General features: G+C 42.8%; 1 protein-coding gene across 3 annotated transcripts; it reads left to right on the top strand.

The window, feature by feature from the left end:
- Positions 1-1,052: 1,052 nt before the first annotated feature.
- Positions 1,053-22,717, top strand: tmem102 (transmembrane protein 102). 3 transcript variants are annotated; one of them, XM_039822500.1, is made up of 6 exons: positions 1,053-1,409; positions 3,001-3,212; positions 18,972-19,313; positions 20,717-20,910; positions 21,338-21,550; positions 22,072-22,717. In XM_039822500.1, the coding sequence occupies exons 2-6, from the start codon at positions 3,011-3,013 to the stop codon at positions 22,669-22,671; spliced, it is 1,551 nt and encodes a 516-aa protein (XP_039678434.1). In that variant the 5' UTR covers positions 1,053-1,409; positions 3,001-3,010; the 3' UTR covers positions 22,672-22,717. The 3 variants fall into 3 exon arrangements, with proteins under 3 accessions (XP_039678434.1, XP_039678435.1, XP_039678436.1); XM_039822501.1 differs by lacking the exon at positions 1,053-1,409 and adding an exon at positions 1,416-1,692; XM_039822502.1 differs by lacking the exon at positions 1,053-1,409 and adding an exon at positions 1,716-2,239.
- The last annotated feature ends 3,907 nt before the right edge of the window (positions 22,718-26,624 follow it).

Raw genomic sequence — 26,624 nt, 5'->3', positions numbered from 1 at the left:
AGTGAGCGAGACTGCAGCGTGTGAGCTAGTAAATGATCCATCGGCAGGCTAAGAGAGAGAGGTCTGTCACGTTAATTCTGACACTATCAATCCAAAGACGTTTAGCAGTGATGCAGGAAATGAATAGCTTGGGGTGTAATTAAGTAGGATTATGCATGCATATTGAACAGCAATTGCGATTGCCAGAGATCCCAGCGTGTCCCAGGAGAATGAAACTGTTCACTATTCATTCAGCATTTGAATGATGATGAAAAAAAAGCAAGAAGCACAGAGGTGAAATGATACAGTATTTTACAAAATTGGAGAAAAGTCTGAAACATCTGAGAAACATTGACATCCAGGTGTCTCTCAGAAATAGTTTAGGAGCTTGACGCATACTAGGGACTGAAAAAAACTAAGGATTTAGAAAACTTTATGTATACAATAAAATGCAGGAATACCCCTTTAAAAGCAGGCACTCTATGTTGGACAGGATCAAATTATGAACTCGATTAAAAGTACTTTTTGTACAGTTTTTGCATAGTATGATTTTCTTTGACAATATACATATGAGGTCAAATGTAAATTTCCTTGGAAATTAGTTAGGGCTATCAAATGTTAAGAAACAGAGATTTGGGTATACTGCATTTTGAAAATAGGTTGAAATCTGGTTTTGCATTTGTACTATTTCGTACTGAAAACATAAAATACTCAAATACATAAATATTAGAATGAAGGTTTAAAATACTGAATCTTGTAAGAATTATGAATTACGGTTAAATGACCTGTACTGAACCTCACACTGGTCTGCACTTTCTCCTCCTGTGTGCAAAGTAACACACTCAATTACACAACTAGTATAGAGCATAATTCATGGAAAATAGTATCACATGAGAATCTCTTAACGTGGAAACTGGAAAGTGCAATCCGCTGTACATAACCTACCTCCTTCAGCAATCAACAGGCATAAGATAGGGGTGGGCAGAGGATCAGTAAAACGTTACCCACTTGTACATGCAGCACCCTGCTGCTCTGGTGCAAGGACACCGCTGCTGCTGTGCTGGACTTGCTCATGCATCAAAACACTGGCTGTGCAGTCGTGAAACCGCCCTGCTCTCCTACTAAACCGTAGCACAGCCTCGATCGTCTTCTTTGCGAGGACACAGAGGCACGATTTTAATCATAACCTGACCTCACAAATCCGTTTGTAGTTTTGTAATGTGGGGCATGCGTGCCACACATACTACTAATCCCTGGATCCTCAGCGAAGGAGGACCATGATGATTTCTGGGACGGTGTTGCCAGGGGGAAGGTGGCGCCTGGGACCTGTTGGAAATGACAGCTGAAGAAGGCGGATTGAAGCACAGGGATCACAATAACAGTAAACGTACAAGATAGCGAAGAAACTCCCTCCCGTCACTGTGTAAAGGGTGTGTGTTTGCTATGTTCGACAGCTTTTAGCCCGGATAGCTAATGATTGCACTGTGATCCGCTACTCGCAAGCTACCGAGACCCGAGCTGAGTGCGTGCGCGCACGCGCGTGTTAGTGTAGCTATAGATTTTAGGGCGAATGTGTGTTTGTGCGTGTTCGTTTGTATGTGGGGAAGTGTGCCGCTGCACTTAGCTTCACTGTCCCCAACTGTCATGTTAGCTAGCATGCTAATTTGACGAAGCTAGTTGGCTATTAAAAGAAATGAGCTGACTGTGGGCGAGGTAACTGTAGGCTACCACATCGACCTTATCACTGCAAGTCAAACGGTCTGCTAATATGGTTGTACAGCAAGCAGTCATATGCATATATGTAACGCAACCCATGCTAATTAGCTATTCATCTGTTAACGAATGATGTAATTAGCTATCATTGACTGTCAGACGGTAGGCTGGCTAATTAGCTCGGCTATTAGCTTAGCAGCTAGGAGCAGGGGAGCTTGCTCGCTAATTGACCTAGTTCGGTGGGGCAGAGGCCATGTTGTCATTCCACTCGGCTGAGCTGTGTTTACATTATAAGTTTGTGGCTTGTTACTTTTAGGTCACACGTTTTAGTACAATTATTTGGACGTGTAAACAAATTACCACTCTCTATAGCTACTGTGACAAACTTAATGCCCATATCCACTTGACGCTTACTTAAATCCTCTCATTTTGGAATGCGAAATATGCCGTTCATTTTTAACCCATTGCTTAAGGCACGACTCAACCAACTCAACCCCATGGACACATGCTAGGATACAGTGCAGGATAGAAGACATGCCAAAAAACAGTAACCTAAGTTTTGTCAAACAACCTGCATTAGCAGGTTTTTATTGTTATTATTATTTTTTTTTTTAGAAAGGCAGTGATTTACATACATTAATGCAAAGGTCTCATAAAACACACTGCACAAACCTAATTCACTTGAGGCTGCCAAACAGTACTTTTTATGATAATGTATGATGATGATAATAATATGTGCAGTTAAATGTTTTTACAAATAGTCTTCAGGTTAGACCCTGTAACAGAGAATAGTGGCATAGTATGCTCTTATTAGTCATGTTATCAATGCATTTTTGGCCTTTCCGTACTTAGCCTCAGTTTAAATGACTTAAATGTTGATTAAAGCTGTAATAAATTGCAACATCACATTTACTGCTATTAAAATGTAATGCTAGTTGTTCCCTGATGTTTCTCCAGAATTGTTCCTCAAAGTCTCATGATTCACACAGTGCTGTTTAAAACAAGGCAATCATTATATTGCAATGAAAACATGAAGGTTCGAGACCTTAATCGGTCTAAAAATACACTAGGCTGTAAGACATATTATGAAAACAGGCATGCGTTTTGTTCTAGGCTGCTAATAGCAACCCACAAAACCGATAGGCCTAATTATTATTGGCACTGTGACAGCATAATCCATCTCTCAGGGGAACCATTAGGACCGAGTTAGTTACAAAAATAGGGCTGGTGTGATATTAAAATCCTGAAGGTATACATTAGGCTAACAAACCAACAACGATTTCTCTTTCCTCGCCCCTTATCGTACAGGGTTGTAGAGATGGAGTCCCTGATGAGTGCGGTGGCACCGCGCTCCCCAGCCCCCGCCAAGAAGCTGTCAGAGGTGGACTTCCGGTCGGGGGCCACCTTGGAGCAGTTGTCAGCCCAGGTGTCTGAGCTGGTATTACTGGAACAGGGAGAGTTCGGAGACCAGACCGCCTTAGAGGTCCACACCGCCAAGGACTTTATCTTCAACATGCTAGGTATGTCTGCAAACATAACACAGTGGATAATATGCTGTGTATCCCAAATATTTTCATTGTCTTCCAGGGTTTCCCCCAGTTCATTGTAAGCCTGGTGGCCCACCGGGCCTAAGTTGCCCCCCACTGGGCCTCAGCCACTGGGGAAAAAATGTAAATGTATTTTTAAGACGTTTTTTAACTACTGTTACAGTGGGGCAGCTCGGTTGGAAGCACTGACGTATGTAGGGCCCTATGGAATCCGTTTCATAGCTTTTTTTTAAATTCTCAATTTCGCAATTCTGTCCATGATTCTGTTATCACAGAAACGATTGGGCTCTACATTAATGCTGCCATCAGTCCGCGTCTGGTCCGAGCTGGGCCCTCATTGAAAAAAGACACTTGCCACCGGGCCCAACACTGTCTTCAATCCTCAAACTGATATGTATGGTTGCATGAAGCTTTAATTCAGTATGGAGATATGATTATTATGATGATAAGGGTGGGAAGTTAACACAGGAAAAAGGGCGAAACCTATAATCAGAGTTGAACTCTTTATCACACCAGTTGTCCTTCACCACTACATTGTGACACCTCATTTCTTTGCTGTTGACCAGTTGGTGTTAGAATCAAATTCACTTTACTATCCAACTTTAATGAATGTGCAGAAATATGTCACGGTGTACAGATCCTGAAAACGTTTTTTCCCCGTTGTCTAAACACAGATTAATCTAAACCATGTTTCTTCATTGTATGGTCGTGTCTCCTTCACTGTCTATTCTTGACCCCCCCTTTTTCTTAGCATGCAGATGTGCATGTTTCTTAGTGTATGGGAAAAGAAGCATAAATTCCCCCTCCCACCGCACCCTTTATTTACCCAGGGTGAAAGCAGTGAGTAATCATTCCCAGAAACACCCTGCTCCACTCTCACACACTAGTCTCACCTGGAAGCTGCCTAGTGCAACCACAGTCTCATCGGTTGGCTACTGAACATGCCTTAACATGCAGTGCTTGCACTCAGTACGTTTTATGTGACATGACGAGTAAAATCCATTTCATACGGGAACAAATTACATTTGTGCTGTCCACCTCTATCATCTGTTGGTTCTAGTTAAACTTCTCTCTTTAGGTTCAGATGTGGCTGCAGCGGTAGAGGGAACTTCAGGAAGTGTCCAGAAGTGGATTTTGTATATCAGGAGGCAGTTTACAGTATACTGAAATGGATTCAAAAGGGAAGATAGAATGAAAAGGGTCTGATGTTGATGTTCATTCTTGAAGTGATAGTTTGGATTTGATATACAGTCCGGTCAGCTAAACCTGTTTGAATCGTGATTCACTCTGATCTTTCACCCGACTCTTTAAATTGACTCATGACTCGCGAGTCTCTAGTATCAGCGCTACACACAAACCTCTTGCAACATTAGCTGCTACTAGTCCTAGCCATCTTAGCTGCCAAAAGGCTTATAACTTACAATTTCGTAGGCAACCACAACTTCATTAGTCAACTCAAGCGACTGAGTGATCAGAGAGACGGTCCGAGACAGGTTATAGAAACTTCCCGACCCGCAGACTCAGAGCATGAGTCGTCGAGGACTCACGAGCTCCCGCGCGAGTCAGTCAATCACGCGATTCAGCCAGCTACGAGTGGATCTGTAGCAGACGAACGAGGTCTCTCCTCGAGCTCAGGGTAAAGCAAATCCACAAAAAAAGCCATTCTTTCACTTCTGAAATAACATACAATGTTCTGCACGTAGCCTAGCTAGGCCTACTGTAGCTTTCGGTGTATAAATGTAGCATCGAGGTCGAGCAGACAGTCGGAAACATTGCAAACTCGCCTATCAATACCGACTCAAGTGACTCGCACAACCCGGATCAGTTTAGTGAGGGACTCAGAATAACCAGAATCCTTAAAAGGAACCGAGTTTGCCAGGCCTATGGTCAGCGGCTGGTCAGACAAAAAATGGGAAATGACCAACAGGACGGAGCTAAAATAATAAAAAAAAATAATAATAATGTTAAACCTCAATACAGCTTAAAAAGAGTTTTTAATCACGTATAGCAGAAGAAATCTTTATTTCTGAGACCTTATTCCACTAGACTGCAGTCTGTAACACCCAAGTGGTCGTTTTTTTGATTTATCACTTTCTGTCTGTAGAAATGTAATTTTGGGCAAAATGGACAAAGCTGCAGGATTTCATTTAAACTGGATGGGGACACGGTTCTCTTTTGCAGGCCCATTTTATGAGTCAGGTCGTGAGACAGTATGCGTGACAAACACGATCAACACTATAGACTTGCATTGAAATGAGAGATGTAAAAAGGTACAATATCTTCATTTTAATCCCCTGGCAGACACATCATTACGTTTTTTTTTCCTTTCTTTTTCAAGTATGCAAAACAAGAGGCTTTAATTTGTGGCAGTGTGGATGATTTGAAACTTGCACATTTGGCGTCTTTCAAATGCAAAAGGGATTCCAAATGACACGTTGGAATTTAAGCCCATCTAGTACATGAGTCATATTTTCATTGTGTGTTGCTCTACTCTCCCTCTGTCATCCACGCATGCTTTCTTTCACGCTCAACTACAGGGAGATGGGTTTGCCAAGTGAGACATGAAGCCGTCTCAAATGTGTGTGTTGTTTTTTTTCTCGTCAGTTGTGAGTAAAAAGTGAAGTGTGTTTGTTTGTCCAATAGGTGGCACTCTGCCCCCTCCCTGCTGTCATCCTTGTTCTCTCATGTCACTCTCAGTCGTCCACTGGAAACAAAACATGTTTAGCCAGCATCCGTTTCGTCTTTAGTTTCTCGCTCAGCTCAACTTTGCAAGTCCTCTGTCCGTCTCGTCCTGCTCAGCCTTTTTGTGCAGTGGTGGAAAAAGTACTCCGATCCTTTACTTAAGTAAAAGTACTAATACCACACTGTAAAAAACATACTCTGTTACAAGTAAAAGTACTAATACCACACTGTAAAAAACATACTCTGTTACAAGTAAAAGTCCTGCATTGAAATTGTTACTTAAGTAAAAGTATGTATCATCAGGAAAACGTACTTAAAGTATTAAAAGTAAATGTGCTCAATGCAGAAAGATCCTCACATTTTAGAAACTGGAAACGATCCAGACAGTTCTGTCAATCAACTGTGAGTGTTTAATGGGCTACTCATTTTAGCTGGACTAGTAGGCCCTTATATTGTTGGGCAGTTTCATTCATCATAAAATTTTTTAGAAACTACATGTGTCGTGTGTGCAAAAATCTTAATGTGTAAAGTAACTAAAGCTGTCAGATGAATGTAGTGCAGTAAAAAGTCCAAGATTTCTCTCTGAAATGTAGTGGAGTAGAAGTAGAAAGCAGCATGAAAAGAAGAGACTCAAGGAAAGTACCTCAACATTTGTACTTATGTACAGTTAGTACTTAGTCACAGTCCACCACTGCTTTTGTGTCCAGAGGTATAATTACGCACAGTTGAACAATCCCTGTCAAATTAGTGGTATTCCTGGGTGGGTCCTCTAGCTCACCCAGTAAGAGCGTTCGCCCCATGTTGGCTGAGTCCTGCAGAGACGCGTGTTCGAAGCCGATCTGCGGCCCTTTGCTGCGTGTCATCCCCCATCTCTCTGCCCCTTTCATGTCTATCCACTGTCACTATAATAAAAAGAAAAGCCCCAAAAAATAATCTTAAAAGAAAAGAAGAATTGTAGTATTCCACTGGTTGACAGACAGCTCCTGTAGATTTCAAACCTCCTCAAACAGGCCGCCTCACCCAGGGAGAAATCACACAAATCAAAATGGCCTTCAAGCCTTACGTTATTCTCATTTCATTTATATCACCACATACTGTATATTTTACGTGAACTTATAACTAAATTATCTGTTTGTTTTTTTTAATCCGTCTCTACTTTGTTCAGATTACATTTTGTATGATTCTGGTGCAAAGCCCTCTGCTTCCCCTCTTAGTCTGCTCCCACTCTCTTCCGGTTGAGAATCTCTCGGTAACCAGTTTTGAGGCTGCTTTCTCTGGCATAACCACCAATGCTTTTCGCTGGTATTTTCATACCGTGTGCCTCGGCGCCCCGCTGTGACAGCTCTTGACTGAAGAGAAAAAAAGTTTGGCGCTTGTGTCGGATTCTAGGAATATAAAGTTACGTGCGCGGTGGTAGCTGCATTAGGATCGGTGTGCTTCTTAAAGCCCTGCGGAGGATGAAAGGCAGCACTGAAAAGCAAATATCCTTTGAATGGAGCGGTCTTGTTACAGCATGCCTGCCTGCTGGAGGAGGCTCGTCGTATGTGCGTAGCAGGGGTGTGCATGTGCCCACGGATGCTAAACGCGAGTGAGTTTTTTGCCAGGTTTTTAAAAAGTTTGAGCTGCAGAGGGGTCCCCACTGTGTTTTGCACACTGTCAGGGAAAAGTAAAGAGAAATGAGATTAAACTGGGACACACACATACATACACACACACACACACACACACTGTACACCCAGTGAATTTCTTCACAGTCTGTCAGATCCAAGAAGCGCTCTTATTTACCCTGCGTTTGAGTCAACATTGCGGTTTGCCTTCGGGCAAGCGTGGTCGGGGGCTACTGTATGGATCTGGAAAAACAAAAGTCGGATGAAGGCAGAAATGGATCCACGCTGCCGGTGAAGATCTGGTGCTCAGACGTACCCCGAACCCAACTTTTCAGATCTTAAAGTTTGTCAGAGAGTTCAGTTCAGAGTTCATCTAGTGAAAATGGATACTTTTGATCCAAGTTAAAAAGTCATGAGCGCTGTTCTGTCTTGGCCTAAATGTTGACATTTTTTTTATCTGAGACAAGAAAAATAACCTGTTGATATATTGAGGACTGAAGTGATTGTTATGAAAACAAATGAGTTGTTGCTCTTTATGCAGTGCATCAGATCTTCATTTTATTCTCCAGTGACCTCGGCGTCTTGCCTTCCTGTTGGGCTCCTTACATCAGCCCCTTTTGTTCTACCCTATTCTTCACACTTAGGCAACTTAGCTTGATGCACATTTGGGGTTGAACAGTGATTAGTGGAGACGGTTACACAGAGAAAGGGTGCTCAGCACCCGAGTTGGTTTCTTCCAACTCAGGGGGAGACACGAGTCAAAAGTTCACCTTGAGCTGTGATGAAAAATGAAAAACCAAACCAAACAAAGCCTGTGTGTGAGTGACGGTGCATGTGACCCTGCAGTATCAGTCCCACTAGAATCTTTTTATTTGATTGTTGTGGCTCAAAAATATTAATATATCAGCGACTTGTATTTTGGGTTTATACTAGAACATGTTTGCATGCTTTAATGTTCAAAAACACATAATTTTTTTCATACTGTCTGTCTAAATGTGCCTGTATTCACCCTCTGTCTAAAACGCTCCGTTTTAGCGCCTGTCTCTTGAAGACCCCATCCTGAAAAAGCCCAGTATGCTCTGATTGGTCAGCGTTTCCATTTCTCAGCGTCTCTGCACCGACATGCAGCCGGGGAATGACTGTAACGGCACTGTAGCGGTACCCTCTACCTATATCTGTATACACACACACACATACATATACATATATATATATACATACATACATACTGTGTATATAGTATAGTTGTGACATCACAGCCTTACGGAAGTCCTATGGGCTCGTTTAATGGCACAGTTTCTGAATACAGGCTGTGTGAATTTCTATGTGGACTAAGTGTTTTGATACTTTCAGAGTATAAAGCACGTCAACCTGCTTTATAATAAACAAAGACATGGAAATCTTACTTTTTATGATATTGGACCTTTAATATTGGAAGCATTTATCAGACCCTAAACGTCTCCTCCTAAACTTTCTAGCCTTTAAGGCTGCACAATTTTATTTTGAGGGGGGAAAAAAGTGGCAACTTTATCCCCTTTAGGAAAGTAGCTCACTTAGCTTCACTAGCTTCAGGATGGACACAGTAGCTGGCCAGTCTCTCACTCCTGGCTGTTAACACTGGTGGACCTCTTTGTGGATGCTGTTTCCACTGCTGTGACTTCCTGCCTCATTGCGGGGCCCTGCTCTGATGCTCAGAGTTCAGCTGTAGTTTATAGCTTGGGATCTGGGGCCCACATGGCTCATCCTGGCTGACTAATTCTCTGTTAATGCCATTTTGGAATTGAGAGGCTGTCTTCATCTGGCAGCCAGGCCAGATCCATGGCACTGCAACAGTATACGGCTGAAATATTTGGATTTGATTAGTTAGGCTTTGTTTCGGTTTCTGTTCAGTTTTCATCAGCGCAGACTGCAGTGCCAAGCAGCACAGATGAGATGTGTCTTGTCATTGTTCCTCACTGACTCACCTTTTTTTGGCACTTGGCAGCATTAAATCTTAATCGTTGGACACCTGGCACATCGGTGAAAATGAATGAATGTTAAGATGATGTTAATTAACCTCAGCTCACAACCTCTGTTGCATTAAGACTCTGTAACAAATCATCCAACGACTGTCTGTCATGTAAACACAGCAGAGTGTCCTGTGACTGAACATGGCCACAGACACACATCGCATCATCCATTAAGTGTCTTTCGTGGAATCTAATTAAATATGACATACAGAATGTAAGTAAGTAAGCAGTGTTTTGACATCGCACGACATATTATCTGCCATGCTGCTCATTTTAATAACCAAGGCTGACATTGTGATTTTTTTTTTTTATTTTTTTTTGCTCTTTCATAATCACACTTATATTATTCCTGAGGCAAAGAGGGAGGAATCACTCACTCTGTAGCTGTCAACTGATTACAGTATCTTATTTGCAGGGTGTAGCTGTCAGAGGTGCTGGGGAAAACAATTTAAAAAGACTTGTCAGAAATCCTTAAAAATAAAAAAATAAAATAAATAAAAAAACGTTTCTCATAATGGATCCAGGGATGTGACTGACAGATATTTCCATCTTTCTTTCAAATAGCAACTATTGTAAAAAGTTAAATTTCCATGTTATTTTTTTATTAAAATGCAGGCCGAGGTCCTATATAAATATTGTGAAAGTATCAAAACGCACAATCCACAGAGCAATGCACACAGCCCGTATTTAGAAACTGTTCCTTTTAAACAAGGCATCAAGTCTGTATGATTGTGATGTCACAACTATGCTATATATAGTATAGTGGAAATTACTGTAATTGTTGGGGTTTTGGAATTTATAGAGTGTGGTCTAGACCTACTCTATCTGTAAAGTGTCCCCAGATAACTCTGTTATGATTTGATACTATAAATATAATTGAATTGAATATAGTTAAAAAGTGCTGCTACAGTGCCGCTACAGTCATTCCCTGGCTGCAATGACGGTGCAGCAAACACAGATGCGAAAGACCTGGAAACGCTGACCAATCAGAGCAGACTGTGCTTTTTCGGGAGGAGGGGCTTAAAGAGACGGGCACCTAAACGGAGCGTTTCAGACAGAGGGTGAATACAGGTATATTCAGACAGACAGTATGAGAAAAATGAAGGTTTTTTTTTTATATTAAATCTTGTAAATGTGTTCCAATAGAAACCCAGTATGAACCTGAAAATTAGCATGATATGGGGGCCTTTAATGTGAGACTGAATTGATCACCTCTCTTTCCCTTCCTTAATAGGAATATGAGAGGTCAGGACCAGTTGTGCATGGCTTCTTAAGCGACTGGGCTACCCTGCTGCCCTCAAATGTAAAAGTAAACCGGCAGTGACACTTTTTTTCTTTCAGCGATAATGGCCTGTCATTTATGGGAACATGGTATCGCAGTATAGCTGGCATCAAAGCCGCTGTGAAGAGTGTCGAGACCCTGACAGCTTCCTGCATCCTCTCTCTCTGCAGGTGGTTTAGACACACTATGTCTGTCATCCCTCTGAGCCCTGTTTGTTGTATTAAACACATTCAAACACAGACACACACACACACACACACACACACCTAAAAGGCCTATTTCTGAGCTAATCTCCTGCCTTGATATGAATTCATAAACAGCGAGCAGGCGGAATGGCTGGGTTGCCTGGGATTAATCCTGCTATTAGCGTGCGAGGTGAGGCTGCAAGAAGTGCCTGTTGAACAGCACTGATAACATCCGGTTGAGACTATATTAGTCAGGAGTCATTTGCAACAGATTGAATTGCTCCTTTTGGAATGAGACAGCTTTTGAGATTATTGTTATGGCATGCTCTGCTGCTGAATCCGAGTTTTATTGTCTGAAATAACAGAAAGGTCACACAGAGGTAGGGGATGTGCAACAGCAACTGTGGATCATTTTGAGTCAGACAACATCCCCTATTTCAGAAACCACTGCACCAAGGTGCCCTGAATCAAGAGCTTGCAGAAACAACATTTAGCAAGACTATGCTTTTTAAGGGCAAAATATAGGTTTTGAAAGGAATTGCTCAATATTTTAGGACTCTTATTTGCTTTCTTTCCGAGTGTTGGATGAGAAGACAGATAACAAGTCTCATATCTGTCCGTTAAATATGAAGCAACAGTCAGAAGATGGTTAGCTCATATTAGAATAAAGACTGAAATCAGGGGAAAACAAAAACGACGGCAAGTCGGGCCAGGGGCGTGAAGAGTGAGGGGGCCCTTCCCTACTTTCTAACCCCCTACTTCTGGCGCCCTTAGTCGGACCACGCCCATTTTCGAACTCAGCCTTCATTTCGATCTCCACTACACACCTGTAAAGTTTTGTGACTGCATCTTGCAGGGTTGTGACGCTATCACGGCGACAAAATTTGTCAACAGACAGACAGATTTATTGACTGGGATGACTGTGCACGAGTCTGTTAGAGTGTATGGTATATGGTGTATATGTATATTATGGTATTTGTGTATTTCTTACTTTTGTATTCAGGTACGGCACAGCAAATTTCACTAAGGTTGACAATAAAGTCCATTCTCTTCTTTTCTATTCTAATATAGACAGAAATATAAACACCTAACAAAGTACTCAAATCTGCTTCTGTGGCAATTCCTGCTACAGTAGACACACACACATACACACACACACACACACACCAACATACAAGGTAAAAACAATACGTGGCATGTACATTAATTAGTGATCTTAAGAGGTGCTGGTAGTCAGATTTTCTTTTTGCCTTTATTCAGTGCCAGACTAACGGTCCCCTGGTTTCCAGTCATTAGGCTAAGCTAACCGACTGCATGTTGTAGCTTTATATTTAGCATAGAGACATGAGAGTGCTATAGATCTTCTCATTTAACTCTCAGCAAGTAAGCAAGTAAATGTATTTCCCAAAATGTTGTACTATTGCTTTAACTGTTTCATTATTTTTGCCGGACAGCCAGACTGTTCCGCAGGTAGTATTTATAAGATTTCTGTTGTGTACTCTAGGGTGTATAGTCAACTGTCTGCAGATAAACAAACGTATATATGAAAATAAATGCAAAAGAATGTGATTACTGGCTTCCTGCATCTCAGTTGTTGGCGCAGCCCAGTTTCAGACCCTTTCTCTCTCACTTTCAGCAGCCTTCTCCACCAACAGCATATAGAAGGCATCTGCTTATTTAGAGAAATCCCATTTTCCAGAGAGATTTCCAGAGCTATTTTTGTAGTCGATCAAACCAGAGGTGTGTGGCAGAATACTCTCACTTTGCTGTGCGCTGGCTGTGATGAGAAAGGACCTCTTTCCCATGATGCCGCCGCTCTGCTTCAGGGGGATTTCTCAGCAGTGTGACTTTGTAGCTTCATTTTGAAAGCGGGCATGTCTGAATGCACCCGTGAGTATAGGTTATGCGTATTCTTTGGTCTAGGTGTGTGGCACAATGTCTGCGCAATTACTTTAGTGTAGCTATACAATTCTTATACCATACTTGTAAACCACCCATGGGACCTCTCAGTCAGATGGCCTGTTTAATATGTTAGGCCATGCTGTATTGATGCAGTTCAGTCCTTCAGTGTGCACGCAGTATAGACAGTAAATTAGTTTTTAAAGACATTTTCATGACATATTTTTTATATTTTGAGGCAGGGGAAATAACTTAAGGGTTGGCCTACCTTTCTGGATATATTGAAGGGGAAGCTACGTTTTATATAAATGTGTTTGGACAACATATTTTTTTTTAATCTTTGTCAAAAAAAGAGTGCTGTCGCTTGTCCTCCCTTTTTATTTTTGCTTTAAGTCTCCAAAATAGTTTTGAGCATCCCTTGTCCACACTTGTAGTTTGATTTATGAAATCTGTAAATCTGTAAGTACTGTATAATTCTGCATTACTTCCATCTGTTCAAAGCGTCGCTTTAAGCAAACCAAGTTTCTTAAAGTAAAATGCAGTGCAGAGGTTGGCAGCGGCTGCACGTCTCCGTGGTGTTTGTTTATGGTAATCATAGTTATCTCCCAGGATTACAGTTGTGATTATTTATTGATGTAAAAATCAGATATTGTATATTTTTTTTATTTTTTTTTTCCCAGCCTCATCTCCTGGAGCAGGTCATTTCAAAGACTCCTGCAACAGCGTGATTGCTCCTTGATTGCAGCACACACATGATTTTTAACCTTGGAAGTCTGGGTGATGATTTTACTGTATCAAGATGTTCCAGTATATTAAAAAAAACTTTTCGTAGTTTCGACGATGCATTAAAGTTATTGCTGCTAACAGTAGTATGTGAAAGCATGCCGTTAGGGCTGCAACAATTTCTTTCATTGCCAGTTAATGTTATTTTCTCCATGAATCAATTAAATATCATTTAGATATCGTCAGAAAATGTCAATCTATGTTGTTTTTTTTAGAAACCAGAAAATATTCACATTTAAGAAGGTGAAATCGGAGAATTTTTATAGCTCAAACCGATCTATTATCAAAATAGTTGGTGATTAAATCAACGGTTGACAACGAATCAATGATTTTTTTGAAACTCTGCATGCCATGCAGGTTCCGCCAATAGCCATCAAATAGTCCTTTCACAGATAATGGAGTTGGGTTTGGTCCAAAAAAATAGCTCTTATGAAAAAACTTCCCTCTAATGGGAAATCTACATTCTACGACATTTCTTATAGGATTAGGATTTAATCCGTGGTTGTGAAACCAGCCTAGACTTTCTCCATTCCAGCTCTATTCTCAGACTGTGTGTCTACAGGCACATATGTAGGAGTGAGTTCATGTGTGAAATCCAGGCGCATGTGTGTGTGTGTGCGTGCTCGCTGGCTGATGCCCATTAAAGCAGCGGGCGACTTTGAGAGTTTGGATTTAAAAAATAGATTAGTTTCCTTGGAACAACCTCAAAGTTCCCGCAGCCAGTGTTGGAGAATGACGACGCCTCGCTAATTGATACAGTTTTTCCTCTCTCTAACTGAAGCTCCTGCTGGAAAGATAAGATGTTCTTTATTCCCTTTTTTTTTTTTTTTTTTTTTCATCAATCTTTTCTTCGCCTATTTGACCCAATTCATCAGTGGCAGATAAAACCAAACAAATCAGAGGAGTCACAGCTTCAAACTTGTTGCCCTTTGGCTGGCGTCTGATCCCTTCCTCCCTCTGACACTGTCTTTTCCTGTCTCTCTTTGATCTGCCCATCCAGTCTTTCTCCCCTCCCCTCGTTTCTCCATCTTTCCAGCCGAACTGATTTCAAGATCTGATAATCGATCGGTCATAATTTGTTTCGCAAGTTGCCTGCACAAGCACTCATCTCAGCTTGAAGACAGATGAGTTAAGTATTATGCACTTTTTGCAACTATAGAAGGTATGTATTTGTCATATCACTCAACTCTGCTGTCCTTTAATCACCTTAGACAACTCACCAAATTATTTTGTAACAACTAGGGACCTCATCACAACACGACGGTCGACATTATAGAACGGCTTGTTTATTTATTGCTAATGCCATATGGTCAAAATTAAATGATTTATTAATAATGTAATAACAAGAACTTATAACAAGAACTTTTTTCACCAGTTACTTGCTGTTAAACGACAAAAACAACCACCAACCAACCATTTTACAATAACTTTAAGTCCACGCCGAGGCTTACTGTACGTACACACCGCCACCGACTTGAGCTGCGAAAGAAGCTCTGGCCGCCCTGTCAAGGACGCTTGTCAAAAAGTAAGGGAAGCTTTGGCCACTATGACGTGACGCATCTGAATATAGGCCTATATGTAAATATATGTTTATGTAAATATTAGTTATACTCAACCGATTTTCATTTATAGATTTGATTACAATGCTACACAGCTCTTTTACACTTATGCTAGTAGATCGTTGATCAGCTGTTTCTCCGTGGAGAGAGAGAGAGTGAGAGAAAATGGTGCGCAACAGATCAGCTGTTTTTCCGAAAGGAATAGTCAACAAGTCGTCTCTTTAGATCAAATTGTGGTCGCCACTAAGTATTTTCTTGTCTGTGTTTTTGGTAGCTGTTGTTTTTGGCGTAGAACAGATTTCAAACTTTGGACACTGCTCATTGTCGTGCAACTATTCCCTCCTAGTTAAAAATAATAAAAATCATCATCACGCACTTCACCAACTCACCGGAGACACCAACTATCCCAGCTATGTTAACCCATGCCTCGTTTTTCTTTAACTGGTCCCTGTACGTAAACAAAGTCATATCATAAATTATAGGGAACCCAGCAACTGAGATGATGAGCTTTTCCTCCATTTTCTCAGAACTAATGTTTTGGTGGGAACGAAAGTTTACGTCGTATGTTTCTCTGGGATCGGCCAGCGCGAAGGACGTCTATATTCCGATTGGTTGCTGGTCGTTTGCCGCTGAACTGCAACTGGGATTTCCCTGCTTATGTAACTCAAAGGCAGGCCAGCCTTTGTCTTATTTGCCGCCGTCTTGGTTGAAAATTTAGATGCTTTTTTTATGTTTACGCCAAAACTATTGTACCTTTTATAAGTAACTGCTTTAATGCACTCCCAAGCGAATGCACATTACCCACATTAACCCACGCAAGTTTTTCAGCTTTGCCTCCTTTGTCTTAAAAGACCCCAGGGGAAACCCTGTAAGGGTGGGGTTGGGGCTCTTCAACCAGTCAAAACGAAACACATTATTGAAATAACACATTATAGTGAAATTAGTCTTTGTGCCTTCTGTAAGTCCAACAACTTAATTTGACAAGTGGCCTAACTTTCCGAGTTAAAAATGCGCCAACCCTGAGAATATATTAAGGTTCCTTGATAGTGAATTCATGATCACGGTTCATATTCATTGTCTACATATTAATTCTGATCTTTCCTGAGGTATCCACCTAAAACTAGTAACTCTTTCATGAAGTCAAACATCTGTTGCATATTGGATGATGAAACTCTTGCAGATGTCATGGGAGAGATGAGAGTTGAGCTGAGGATCCTGAGGAGAACTTGAGCACTCTGGATAAAGTGCAGCGCGAGAGACCGCGGCAGTCTAGTCAGGAGATGAATGGAGCTCGTAGCGGCAGATGAGCTGATTCTGCTGAGGAATAACAAAAAATCCAAAGACGGGCTGTCGCATACTATTTCTTTTCATTTTGCTTTTTTTTCTAAAGCAAGGCACCAGAGAGATCCTCGTGAGCCCAATTGACTTTGACTTCCACTTAATGTTGCTCCTTCATTTTCAGTCTCTGGGTGTCTTCCCACCTGTTATTTTTATATTCCATCACACTGCTCTACCTTTTTGTTATAAAATAGCAATTTTTTTTGTTGTTGTGTGGGATTCTGTGGGTGGGTATGCTGCTCTCGCAAAGGGATATGTTCCTCAGTCAGACCATGATTGGTTGGTGGTCATTTACGAACATGGATACTTGAAGTACACATCACATCAGGATGAAGTAAACAGCATAAAATTAGCCGTCTTCATTTCAAAAGTTTTATCACAAAATTTCCAAAAACTGGAAGCGTTGAGAACGAGTTTCTATTGCTGCCACTTTGTGAGTATCTGTGGCTTTTTCCATATATCCGGCATTTTGCTTCCGACTCACAAATCCTTAAGACACGCTCAGCTACACACACACATGCCACTACATGAAAACATGCCACTGAGGTTGTGTGCCCATGTAATTGGATAGGAGGAATCATGTGGAGCTTTTTGCCCCCGAGACATGGCCTGCCGGCTTGGTCTGATGCCCCTGTTTCAGCTGCCTGCAGCCACTTACTGTAACTGCCCTCACAATCTCTCCCATGTGATGGGTTTTTAAGTGTCCATGCGTTACCTTTGACCTATTAGCAGCTGGCAGTTAGCGCTAGACCAGCACAGGTTTGGTTCGCAGGATCAAGCCTTTCTCAGTTGCTCTTTTAAGCCTGAAAAACATAATTGACTTGCCTCCAGTGCTGCAGCTCCCATGGGCCCAGAGCAGGGGAAGTTTACAGCACAGCTAAGTAGCCATAAAGGGATTTGGAGGATTGACTTTCTCTCATATAAACTGTTGAGAGAGGAGAGTTCAGAACACTTTTTTTTTTTTTTTTTTTAGCAATGTAATGAAATTATCATTGCTAGTATTTCTTGCCCCATCAGACTTGGTTTTTAGTGATATTACCATGTTGCGCAAATTAACTAATATGACCCACGTTGTAATAGATCCTCGTAAGCACAATTGAATTTGACTCCGACTTAAAGTCGCTCATTAATTTTCAGTCTCTGGGTGCCTTCCCACTTATTATTTTTACATTCTGTAAAACTGCCCCGGCTATTCTAGCTTGGTAACTGATGGGTCAGCTAAGCTGATGTGCTTGGTGGGGGGCGGGGCGCTAGGCCAACTGTGGGCTAGGCCGGTGTGACGGTGACATGGCAGGAGGGCTAGATAAAAAAAAAATACAAAATAAATATGGGGACAAAGATTGGGTTGTCATAATCTGGACCTATCCTCAAAGTGATTTCCCTTTTTTGTTTTCTGCTGATCTTTAACAGCAGAAATCGTGGTGTAGAAGCATTTTGCGAGCCACCGAAATAATCATTAGTGTCGAGCCCAGTGGTCACTGAAGGTGGGGTGGGGGGGCTGTTCATTTCACACTCCTTCTTGTGTCGATATTACTGCAGCTCAGACTCATAAATATATGCAGTACCTCTCAAGACAAACTGAGCTGGACATTTTCCAGGCTAACTCACGTTGCCGACCCTGCTGTTTTCCGTCCTAGTGCGTTCACCGGAGTGTGTGTGTGTGTGTGTGTGTGTGTGTGTGTGTGTGTGTGTGTGTGTGTGTGTGTGTGTGTGTGTGTGTGTGTGTGTGTGTGTGTGTGTGTGTGTGTGTGTGTGTGTGTGTGTGTTTGCATCCATCAGTGAGAGAGAACACTTATGCTCATTGCTCCTTGCAGCTGTTGGTAGCCGGCTACCCAAGGGTCTTAAAAGTATCACAATCTTAAATTTAATATTGTAACAAATTAGGCCTTAAAAGTATTAAAGTGCGTAGTTTTTGTCGCATTTTTCTGTTACAAAGGTAATATTTGAAAACAAAATTGTACAAACTTCTCCCATTTTCTTGTCCTTTCGTAGGATTAAATAAATGCCGTGACGTTATGAATGAAATTTAACGTAACGTTAAATTGACTCAATTTTGTATTTTTTTGTTTCATAGCATAAGAGCTCTAAATGCCACCACGATTTCATTAATTTCATGTTATCAGAGCCCAAACACACTTTTTAATTTTTTTTAATTTAGATAACGTTACTTGGTATACTTCTTTTTCGGTCTTAAAATCCACACCGATGCACCATTATATGGCCATGAACTTGGCAGTACATTTCATCCTAGGTGGTATCAAAAAGGTCTTAAAAAGAATTCTGGGGGTACCCTGGTAACACATTATCACACATACCAATGGCTAAGAAAAAAGGAATTCTGCTCAGTGTGATTTATTTTTTTGGTTTGTCTTTTGCCATCTCATCCAGGCTTAGTCCAAAAGGTAGACCAGCGCCTCCCGGTGGCCAACGAGTACCTGCTGCTGTCTGGCGGGGCCCGGGAGGGCGTGCTGGACCTCAGCCCCGAGGACCTGGGCGACTACGCAAAAGGGGCCGACTTTGACCTGGACTTCACCCTGCTGGTACCCGCCCTCAAGCTCCACGACCGCAACCAGCCGGTCACCCTGGACATGAGGCACTCGCCGCCCTGCCACTCGTGGCTCAGCCTTCGCCTCTGCGACTCCAACGTCATGTCCCGCTGGAGCATCTGCTGCCAGGAGGAGAACGGGTTTCCCCCCGAGGAAGACGAGGAGGAGGAGGAGCGAGAAATGAGTACGTACAATAAGTATGATCACTTTTGCGAGAGCAAAAGGATGAAAGAACCGCGACGGGGAAATTGGAAATGTGGAAGAGGGGGAAAAAGGGGCAACAAAAGGTGAATGGATGGGGCGCCCTGGTAGCTCACCTGGTTGAGCGTGCACCACATATACCAAGGCTCAGTCCTTACTGCAACGGCCCGGGTTCGATTCCGACCCGTGGCCCTTTGCTGCATGTTCTCCCCCTCTCTCCCCCACTTTCCTGTCTCAAGCTGTCCTATCCAAAAACGGATAAAAGCCCCAAAATGTAATCTTTGAGGAAAAAAGGGAAAATGGATGAAGTAAGAAACAGAACAGAAAAAGAGCAGCAGGGATAGTATGGAAAGACAGTGGAGAGAGGACGGGTAAACAAGTGTAAAAAAAAAAAAAAATAGAAAGATGAAAAGATAAGTGAGGAAAGAGAAGAAGAGGGAAGAGTGGATAGACAACGGCAGTGGAGAGTGGAAGGAATGGGAGCTGATTGAATTTAGTTTGTGTCTCACCAAGATAATTTGATGCATGATGTTTTGATGCAATTTTGCCTCGGCGAAGCTGCAGCCGAGGCTCCGTTTCTTGTAACTCCTCAGATAGGTGAGACGGGAAATGGCTCCCCAGGAAATACACGCTGCAACATTTATGAGCAGCACTTCACAATCGAAAGTTCACGCTCAACGCGGCGGCCTCCAGATTACACGGCGGCATCAATCTGCCACGCACTCGCGAGCGCGAGACTTCCAAGATGAGAAAAAGTAATGACATTTATTGATATGAATGCCTTTAATTTTCAGCACTTTTCTCAGCAAAATACATTTGCCACGTTTTCTGCTCGTCTCCTAGCGTCTCCCACAGGATCTTATGTTGGCGTATTAGTGGTGGCAGGATGGGGTGATTTAGTCAGGAGTAGTCGACAGCATGTACGTGTGTCCCAGCAGAATCCCGCTGGAAGGTTAAAAAGAGGACAAGGAGTGCCAAGAGTTCAAAAAAGAATTTTGATTTCTTTGCAAACTGCATACTACAGGTACCCAAAGGTCTTCTTTAGGGCTGCAACAACATGCAGTTTGCTTGTTTTGTCCAGCCAATAGTCTAATATGTACTGTATGTTAGAGCTGCAAACATTTTCTTCACTCCTCTATCAAATGAGACATTTGAGGACGTCTTATTGGGCTTTGGAAAATACCGGTGGACGTTTTTATAGACCAAACAATTAATCGCTTGATCAAGGAAAGAATCGATAGTTTCAGCCCTGACATGTATTGTATGACATTAACAAAGACAGAGAGAAAAGTAGTTCTTTGAGAAGTAGTCCCAGTGTTGGAAAAATTGGGCGTGCTGTTAAGTATGGAGGGACCCAGCATTCATCCCTCTCTTCCCCTTGCTCAGGTAAAGGCTCTATCCCCTCCCTGGACTCCCCTCAGTCTCTGGACGGGTGCTACTTCTCTCCCTCCCTGGTGACGGACTGGTTCTGGGGGGTGGTGAGCGAGGCTGTGGAGGAGCTGAGACGCAGCCCCCAGAGAGGCATTCCCAGCCCGGACCGACTGGAGAGGAACGGTCCCCTCACCACCATCATCCTCCAGGTACACATTGCTGATACTTCACTCCACCTAATTATTTATTATTTAGAGATCGTTTTCAGTGGCATCAAGTCCGATTACAAAGACGAACGCAGAACAACAACACAGAAAGTACCATCATAAGAAATATAGACAGACAATAAAACATTCAGAGTTGGAAAATGATTTGATAAACACATTAGGATAATAGGGATGCAAAAGAAAACAGTTATGTAAAGCAGTTCCAAGTAGAAGTTTGCAGGTTTAAAACCAGATTTCTGAATTGTCGGCACAATTGAGTTGATTTTGAGAAAGTTTCAGACCGAGCTCGTGGAACGTGAAGTGAAAATAATACAGTTGACTCATTCTGTCTGAATGGTGAAAGGAATGTTAGGCTGCCTAAAGGTTTCCTTGTATACAAATCCAGTTCTGTCCGCCCTCCTCCCTGCAGGCCGGCTCTAGCCGGGTGCTGTACGACCTGCTGCCTGTGGTGTCGTTTCGTGGCTGGCCTGCTGTGGCTCAAGGCTGGCTGACCGCCAACCACTTCTGGGATGGTAAAATCACAGAGGAGGAAGCCATATCTGGCTTCTATCTGCTGCCCTGCTGCTCCCCGCTGGGCGGTCGGCCCGACAGGGAGTGGAGGCTGGCATTCTCTCGCAGCGAGGTGAGTGGATTGTAAATGTACGTTTTTTTATTTTTTACTTTGGTGTCATGTTTGGTGCCACCTTGTATTGGGTTTAAAGCAGCGTTTTCATCAGATTTTAGTTTCTTAGCCAGTTTTCTTTCTTTTCATCCCACTGTGTCTTTAATCCTGTTCCTGCTTAAAGGTATATAGTAAGTGATGTTAATCCAATACACTTTTTGTCAAATTCAGTGAGTATCTCCTCACGGTCACCTAGCTCCGTCTTTTCTGTGTGCGCTGAAAAAACAAACGAAAAAACAAATGAAAGGAGTGCACGAGCCACAAAACACTGTTCCAGCCAATCGGCAATAGGGGCGGGAGGGGGGTAGGCAGCATCTGAATGTGCTGGCCAGTAGTTATCTGTCTGTGAATGGGGGGGGGGGTGGAGCGTTTGAAGGGGGGGTGTATTCGTTTGGCAGTTGAGTTCACATATCAACAATCTTTTGGGCAGAATCACTTACTGCATCCTTAAGTCATTGGTCCTCAATGTGTGTTATTACCAGGTCCAGCTGAAGAAGTGCATCCCTTACCCCATGGCCCAGGCTTTCCAAGCAGCCAAAGCCGTGTTGTCCCGTATCCTGGCTCGCCCGCGTGCGGGCCTCAGCCTCTACCATCTGCGGACCCTTCTCTTCTGGGCCTGTGACCGGCTTCCATCCGCCTATCTGTCCTGCTCCGACGCAGACACCCCTGGCCGCCTCCTCCTAGGCCTCCTGGATGACCTGGCTCATTGCATCCTGGGTAAAAACTGCCCCAACTATTTCCTGCCCCAGTGCAACATGCTGGAGCACCTCACAGACAGCCAGGCGCTGCTCGTCGCCAGGAAACTGGCCCACGTGCGCTCGGATCCCAGCGAGCACCTGCGGGCGGCCCTGGACCAAGCCCAGCAGGCGGGCCAGCTGAAGAAGGAGCTAACGGCGAGCACCAACGGCCACGGCTCCCCCGGGCACCACCCGGCCAACGGCATCATCTCCCCCTCAGAGGACAAGCTGGCGCAGCGGCTGCAGCAGCTGGTCACCGAGAACCCTGGGAAATCCATATCCGTCTTCCTCAACCCGGATGATGTCACCAGGCCACACTTCCGCATCGATGACAAGTTCTACTGAGGCAGACGTGCTGCAGAGGAGACGTGTGGAAGTGTGTGTGTCTCTGTGGGGGCTGGAACTGAACCCACTCCTCCTGTTCCCAATCCCAATGTTGAACAATGCAACAAAAAGCCTTGCTGCTTGACTGACTCTTCAAACCAAAAAACACACATGTCCTACTACTGACAGATGACGCCGACGTCACACAACGGACACGATGTCACCGAGCAGTTGCCACGGAGAAGGCCCTCTCCTAACGAGCTGGCCTTAACGAGACTTATCAGCTGGTGCTACCAAGACAAGGGCCGGCTTTAGTGGTGTGAAATAAGTCCAATGCTGTGTGTGTGTGTGTGTGTGTGCGTGCGTGCATATGTACGCCTAAGGGTTTTCACATATTACTTACAATTCTAAAGACGGAGGGAGAAAATCTCCTTGATTGCTGCATTTCTCTCCTTTTTAGTTTAGATCAGAGCGGGGCCGTGGCTGATTTAGAAAAGAAAAATCCAGGTGTGGCTGATGTAACTGAATGTAATGTTGCGAGGCGAACGAGTCTGAACAAAGAGTCTCTTTTCTCTGTCAAATACATTAATCCCTCTTTTTTTTCTTTTTTTTTTTCTTAGACCCCCACGCCTCGATTTATGGCATCTTTTTGATTTCAAAAAAATCTTTCTCAGGTATTCATAATGCTTGTCCTTTTTTAATGTACGCTGTATGATTCTTAAAGGTCTTAAACTCTATTTCAATGCCGCCTACATTTCGTTGGGTAATGGAATGTACCAAAGAGCTGCGTTTGAGCGGTTTCGTAAAGAGAAACATTCCTCTTACATATCCCTAAATATCTCATTTTTGTTTTTCATCGTACGAATGTCGATTAACCTTTTCTCCTTCTGAGAGTCTGGTCACATGAGCGTTATAAAATGGCAAACATTTTGCGGCAAAATCAATTGATTCCAATGGAATGGGTGGCGATTAAGTGGATTTGCTTGCGAGGCAAAGTCAATTCTGACTTTTGAGGGAGTACCTTAGAGTCAAACATGGAGGAAGCTATCAGCTTATGAGCTGTGTTGCAACGTCCAATTATATTTAACATCCTCTGTTGGAGTACAATCAGCCCCACAAAAGACAGTTTGTAAACAGGAGTCAATAGCCATGTTTCCATCCACACGTTTTTATGCGTATTGTGTAATATCGGATGAAAAATGCCTCATTGAAACATTAAAATTTGAAGTTTGTATGTTCGATGTCATCATCAGATTTTCTCTTCATGGTAAACGGCTTATGCGATACATACGCTGATGGAAGCGTTATTTGCCGAATATAAATAAATTGCGGCCGTTGTTGTCTTATTATAGCTTGATATGTCGCTATCAGCCGGCACATAAGCACTAGTACAACTTGTGCAATATGAATCATTTGTAGGTAGACGGCGCGATCCATTTTGGCTAGCAAAGCTTTTTTCGCAAATGGTAGCTTGAATGTTGTGCGATTCGGTAAAAATGCATTGAAACACCTTAAAATGTCTCACATCTATTCAATACACCAATTTGACCCGTGTGGCGTCATTACGCACAGGTTTTTCATTTGCTTTAAAGCCGTTGGATGGAAACACACTTTGGTAACAATTTACTAGAAGGTATCTACATAAGAGTGACATGACAGTGTCATGAACACATGACACAGTCATGGCACAGTCATGGCACATGGACTCTAACCCTAACCCTAACTTGTCGCGACAAAAACCGAATGACACTAAAAGAAGCATTATGTCATAAACGTTTATGACTTGTTTATAATGTTTATGACGCGTTCATGACAGTGTCATGTCACTCTTATGTAGATACCTTCACATAAAGTGTAACCCACACTTTCACCGGCTTTATTGGCACGAATGTTTTTAGCGAACTTCAGATTGACAAGTGGATAAAAACATAGCCACTGGTACAAATGCGTCTCTCTAGAAAATACTGTGCAGTATCATCCCGTTAGCGGTGGAGCTAATGAGGTTGCTCACTTACAATTAGCAATCAGTTAGGAAGCTTGGTGTCCCCCCCCCCCCCCCCCCTATTAAATGAACTGATGTGCAGTCCTGAGAACAAGGCTCACTGCAGAGAACTTGGAGAGAAGCTCGGGCAACTATTGTGACTGGTTCTGTTCTGGCTGGCTAGCTAGCTTGTTAGCGGTTAGCTCGCCAGCTACAATTGCTCACAAAACTAGCCCGGCCACTAATCACTCCCAAAGCTGCGACAATTAGTCGACTCACAGATTATTTGATAGAAAACAAAACAATTTAGCAACCGTTAACAACTATTAATAATCAATTGAACCTCTTTCAAGGAAATATGCCAAATATTTTCTGAAAATGATGATGATTTGATGTTTTTCTTTGTATACATACATGATAGTAAATTGAATATATATTTTGGGTTTTAGACTGTTGGTTGGATGAAACAATGAATTTCAAGACATCAATGTGGGCTCTGGGACATCATAATTTTTCACAGTTTTCTGATTCCACAGACATAATGATATACCGATAATGAAAGTAAAGTGTGACTCTCAGCCGAAATCACCGCACCACGAAGCTTCTTGAACCCTGTATTTATGCTGGTTCATTTCACTGTGCTACTCGTGGTGTGACCAGGCCTCAAAAAAACAGAAAAAGACGCTAACGTTAAACGTATTAAACTGGTTAATGATGATGTAATACAAGGTTGTTGTTTTTTCCTGAATTGTACAAAGATGTAAGAGTTGTTTCAATATTTGAGAAAATCCTTCAAGTTTGCAAGTTTTGTTTCCCTACCTGAGCAGACATTTTTTGGTCTTTCGTGTTTGGAGTGTTAAGGTAGGCCCTTTTTATTAGAGTTAGAAAATATAACCCTATGTACAGAGATACAGGGAATCAAATTAGCAGGAGTGTATTGATCAAATAAAAAAACTAAAAAAAGGATTGAAGAAAAAGACAAGTACAGAATAGCTGTAGAGTCAGGACTTTTAGGCTGTTTTTATCGAACATAAGCAAGGTACATAACTGTCCCCGCACGTCTTGTTGCACATTACGTAAGCGTGTCTGTTAACATTTGGCTGAAGGAACAAACCGTTTTGTGTCTCTCGTTTTGATTTTTCTTTTTCGGAAACTGGTTCTGCCTTGAGTGCGTCTGATAATTGTCCCCTGCCTCCTCTGCTTGGTTTGTCTTTTTTTAATAAGCTCTGTGTGTGTAGGTGTGTGTTCACCGAGAGATGAACCGCTCAGCAGGACGCCCAGATGCTGCCCAACGAATTCTTTCCTCAGTGGGTGTGTGTGTTAGTCTATGGGTCCTATCGGTTCTCAGCAGACAGGAGACATCCACAGGGGGATGGAGGGAGGGAGGGAGGGAGGGAGGGAGGCCCTCCTCTGGTCCTTTGAAGAGGGAAGATGGGCCTTGCGGGATCTGGACAGCTGCCTTTTCCTGTTGCTGTCTTTCTCTGCCTATTTTTATTTTCTTTTTTTATTCCCCTCTGCCGCTTTCGGTCTTTCTCTCACTCTCTTTCATTTTCTCTCACTCTTAATGTCCCTTTTCATTCCCTCTTCCTCCCTCCTACCATCCAGATTTCATCCCCCAGGCGTTTGGCCATCTTTCGCACTGAAGGTCCAGGGAAAACAAAAAGCTCCTGAAACTTGGTACCGGTCCAAACTTCTGTTTACACTCCTCACACTGATTGGATTAGGAGCTGTGCAGCCAGTAAATGGTGTAGTGGAGACGACGAGTATATCCAGACAAGCATTCACTTTTCCCCCGTCCGCTTCAATTAGGGCTACGTTTTCTGGGTCTTGCTTGTTTTACCTTAACGAATTGGGAGGCATAAAGTTTTCTCAACACTTACCTGACGGGTGAACTTGGATCTGATGAGGTTTACTAAAATGCCGCTTCCTATGCCGGTGCATAGGCAGGGTGTAAACGCTACAGAGCACACGATTGGTTACAGTTATGCAAGTT

This window comes from Perca fluviatilis, chromosome 14 (genome assembly GCF_010015445.1).
Source record: "Perca fluviatilis chromosome 14, GENO_Pfluv_1.0, whole genome shotgun sequence".
Classification (NCBI taxonomy): domain Eukaryota; kingdom Metazoa; phylum Chordata; class Actinopteri; order Perciformes; family Percidae; genus Perca; species Perca fluviatilis.
The sequence above is the reverse complement of the archived record's forward strand: the minus strand, read 5'-3'. Positions and strand labels throughout refer to the sequence as shown.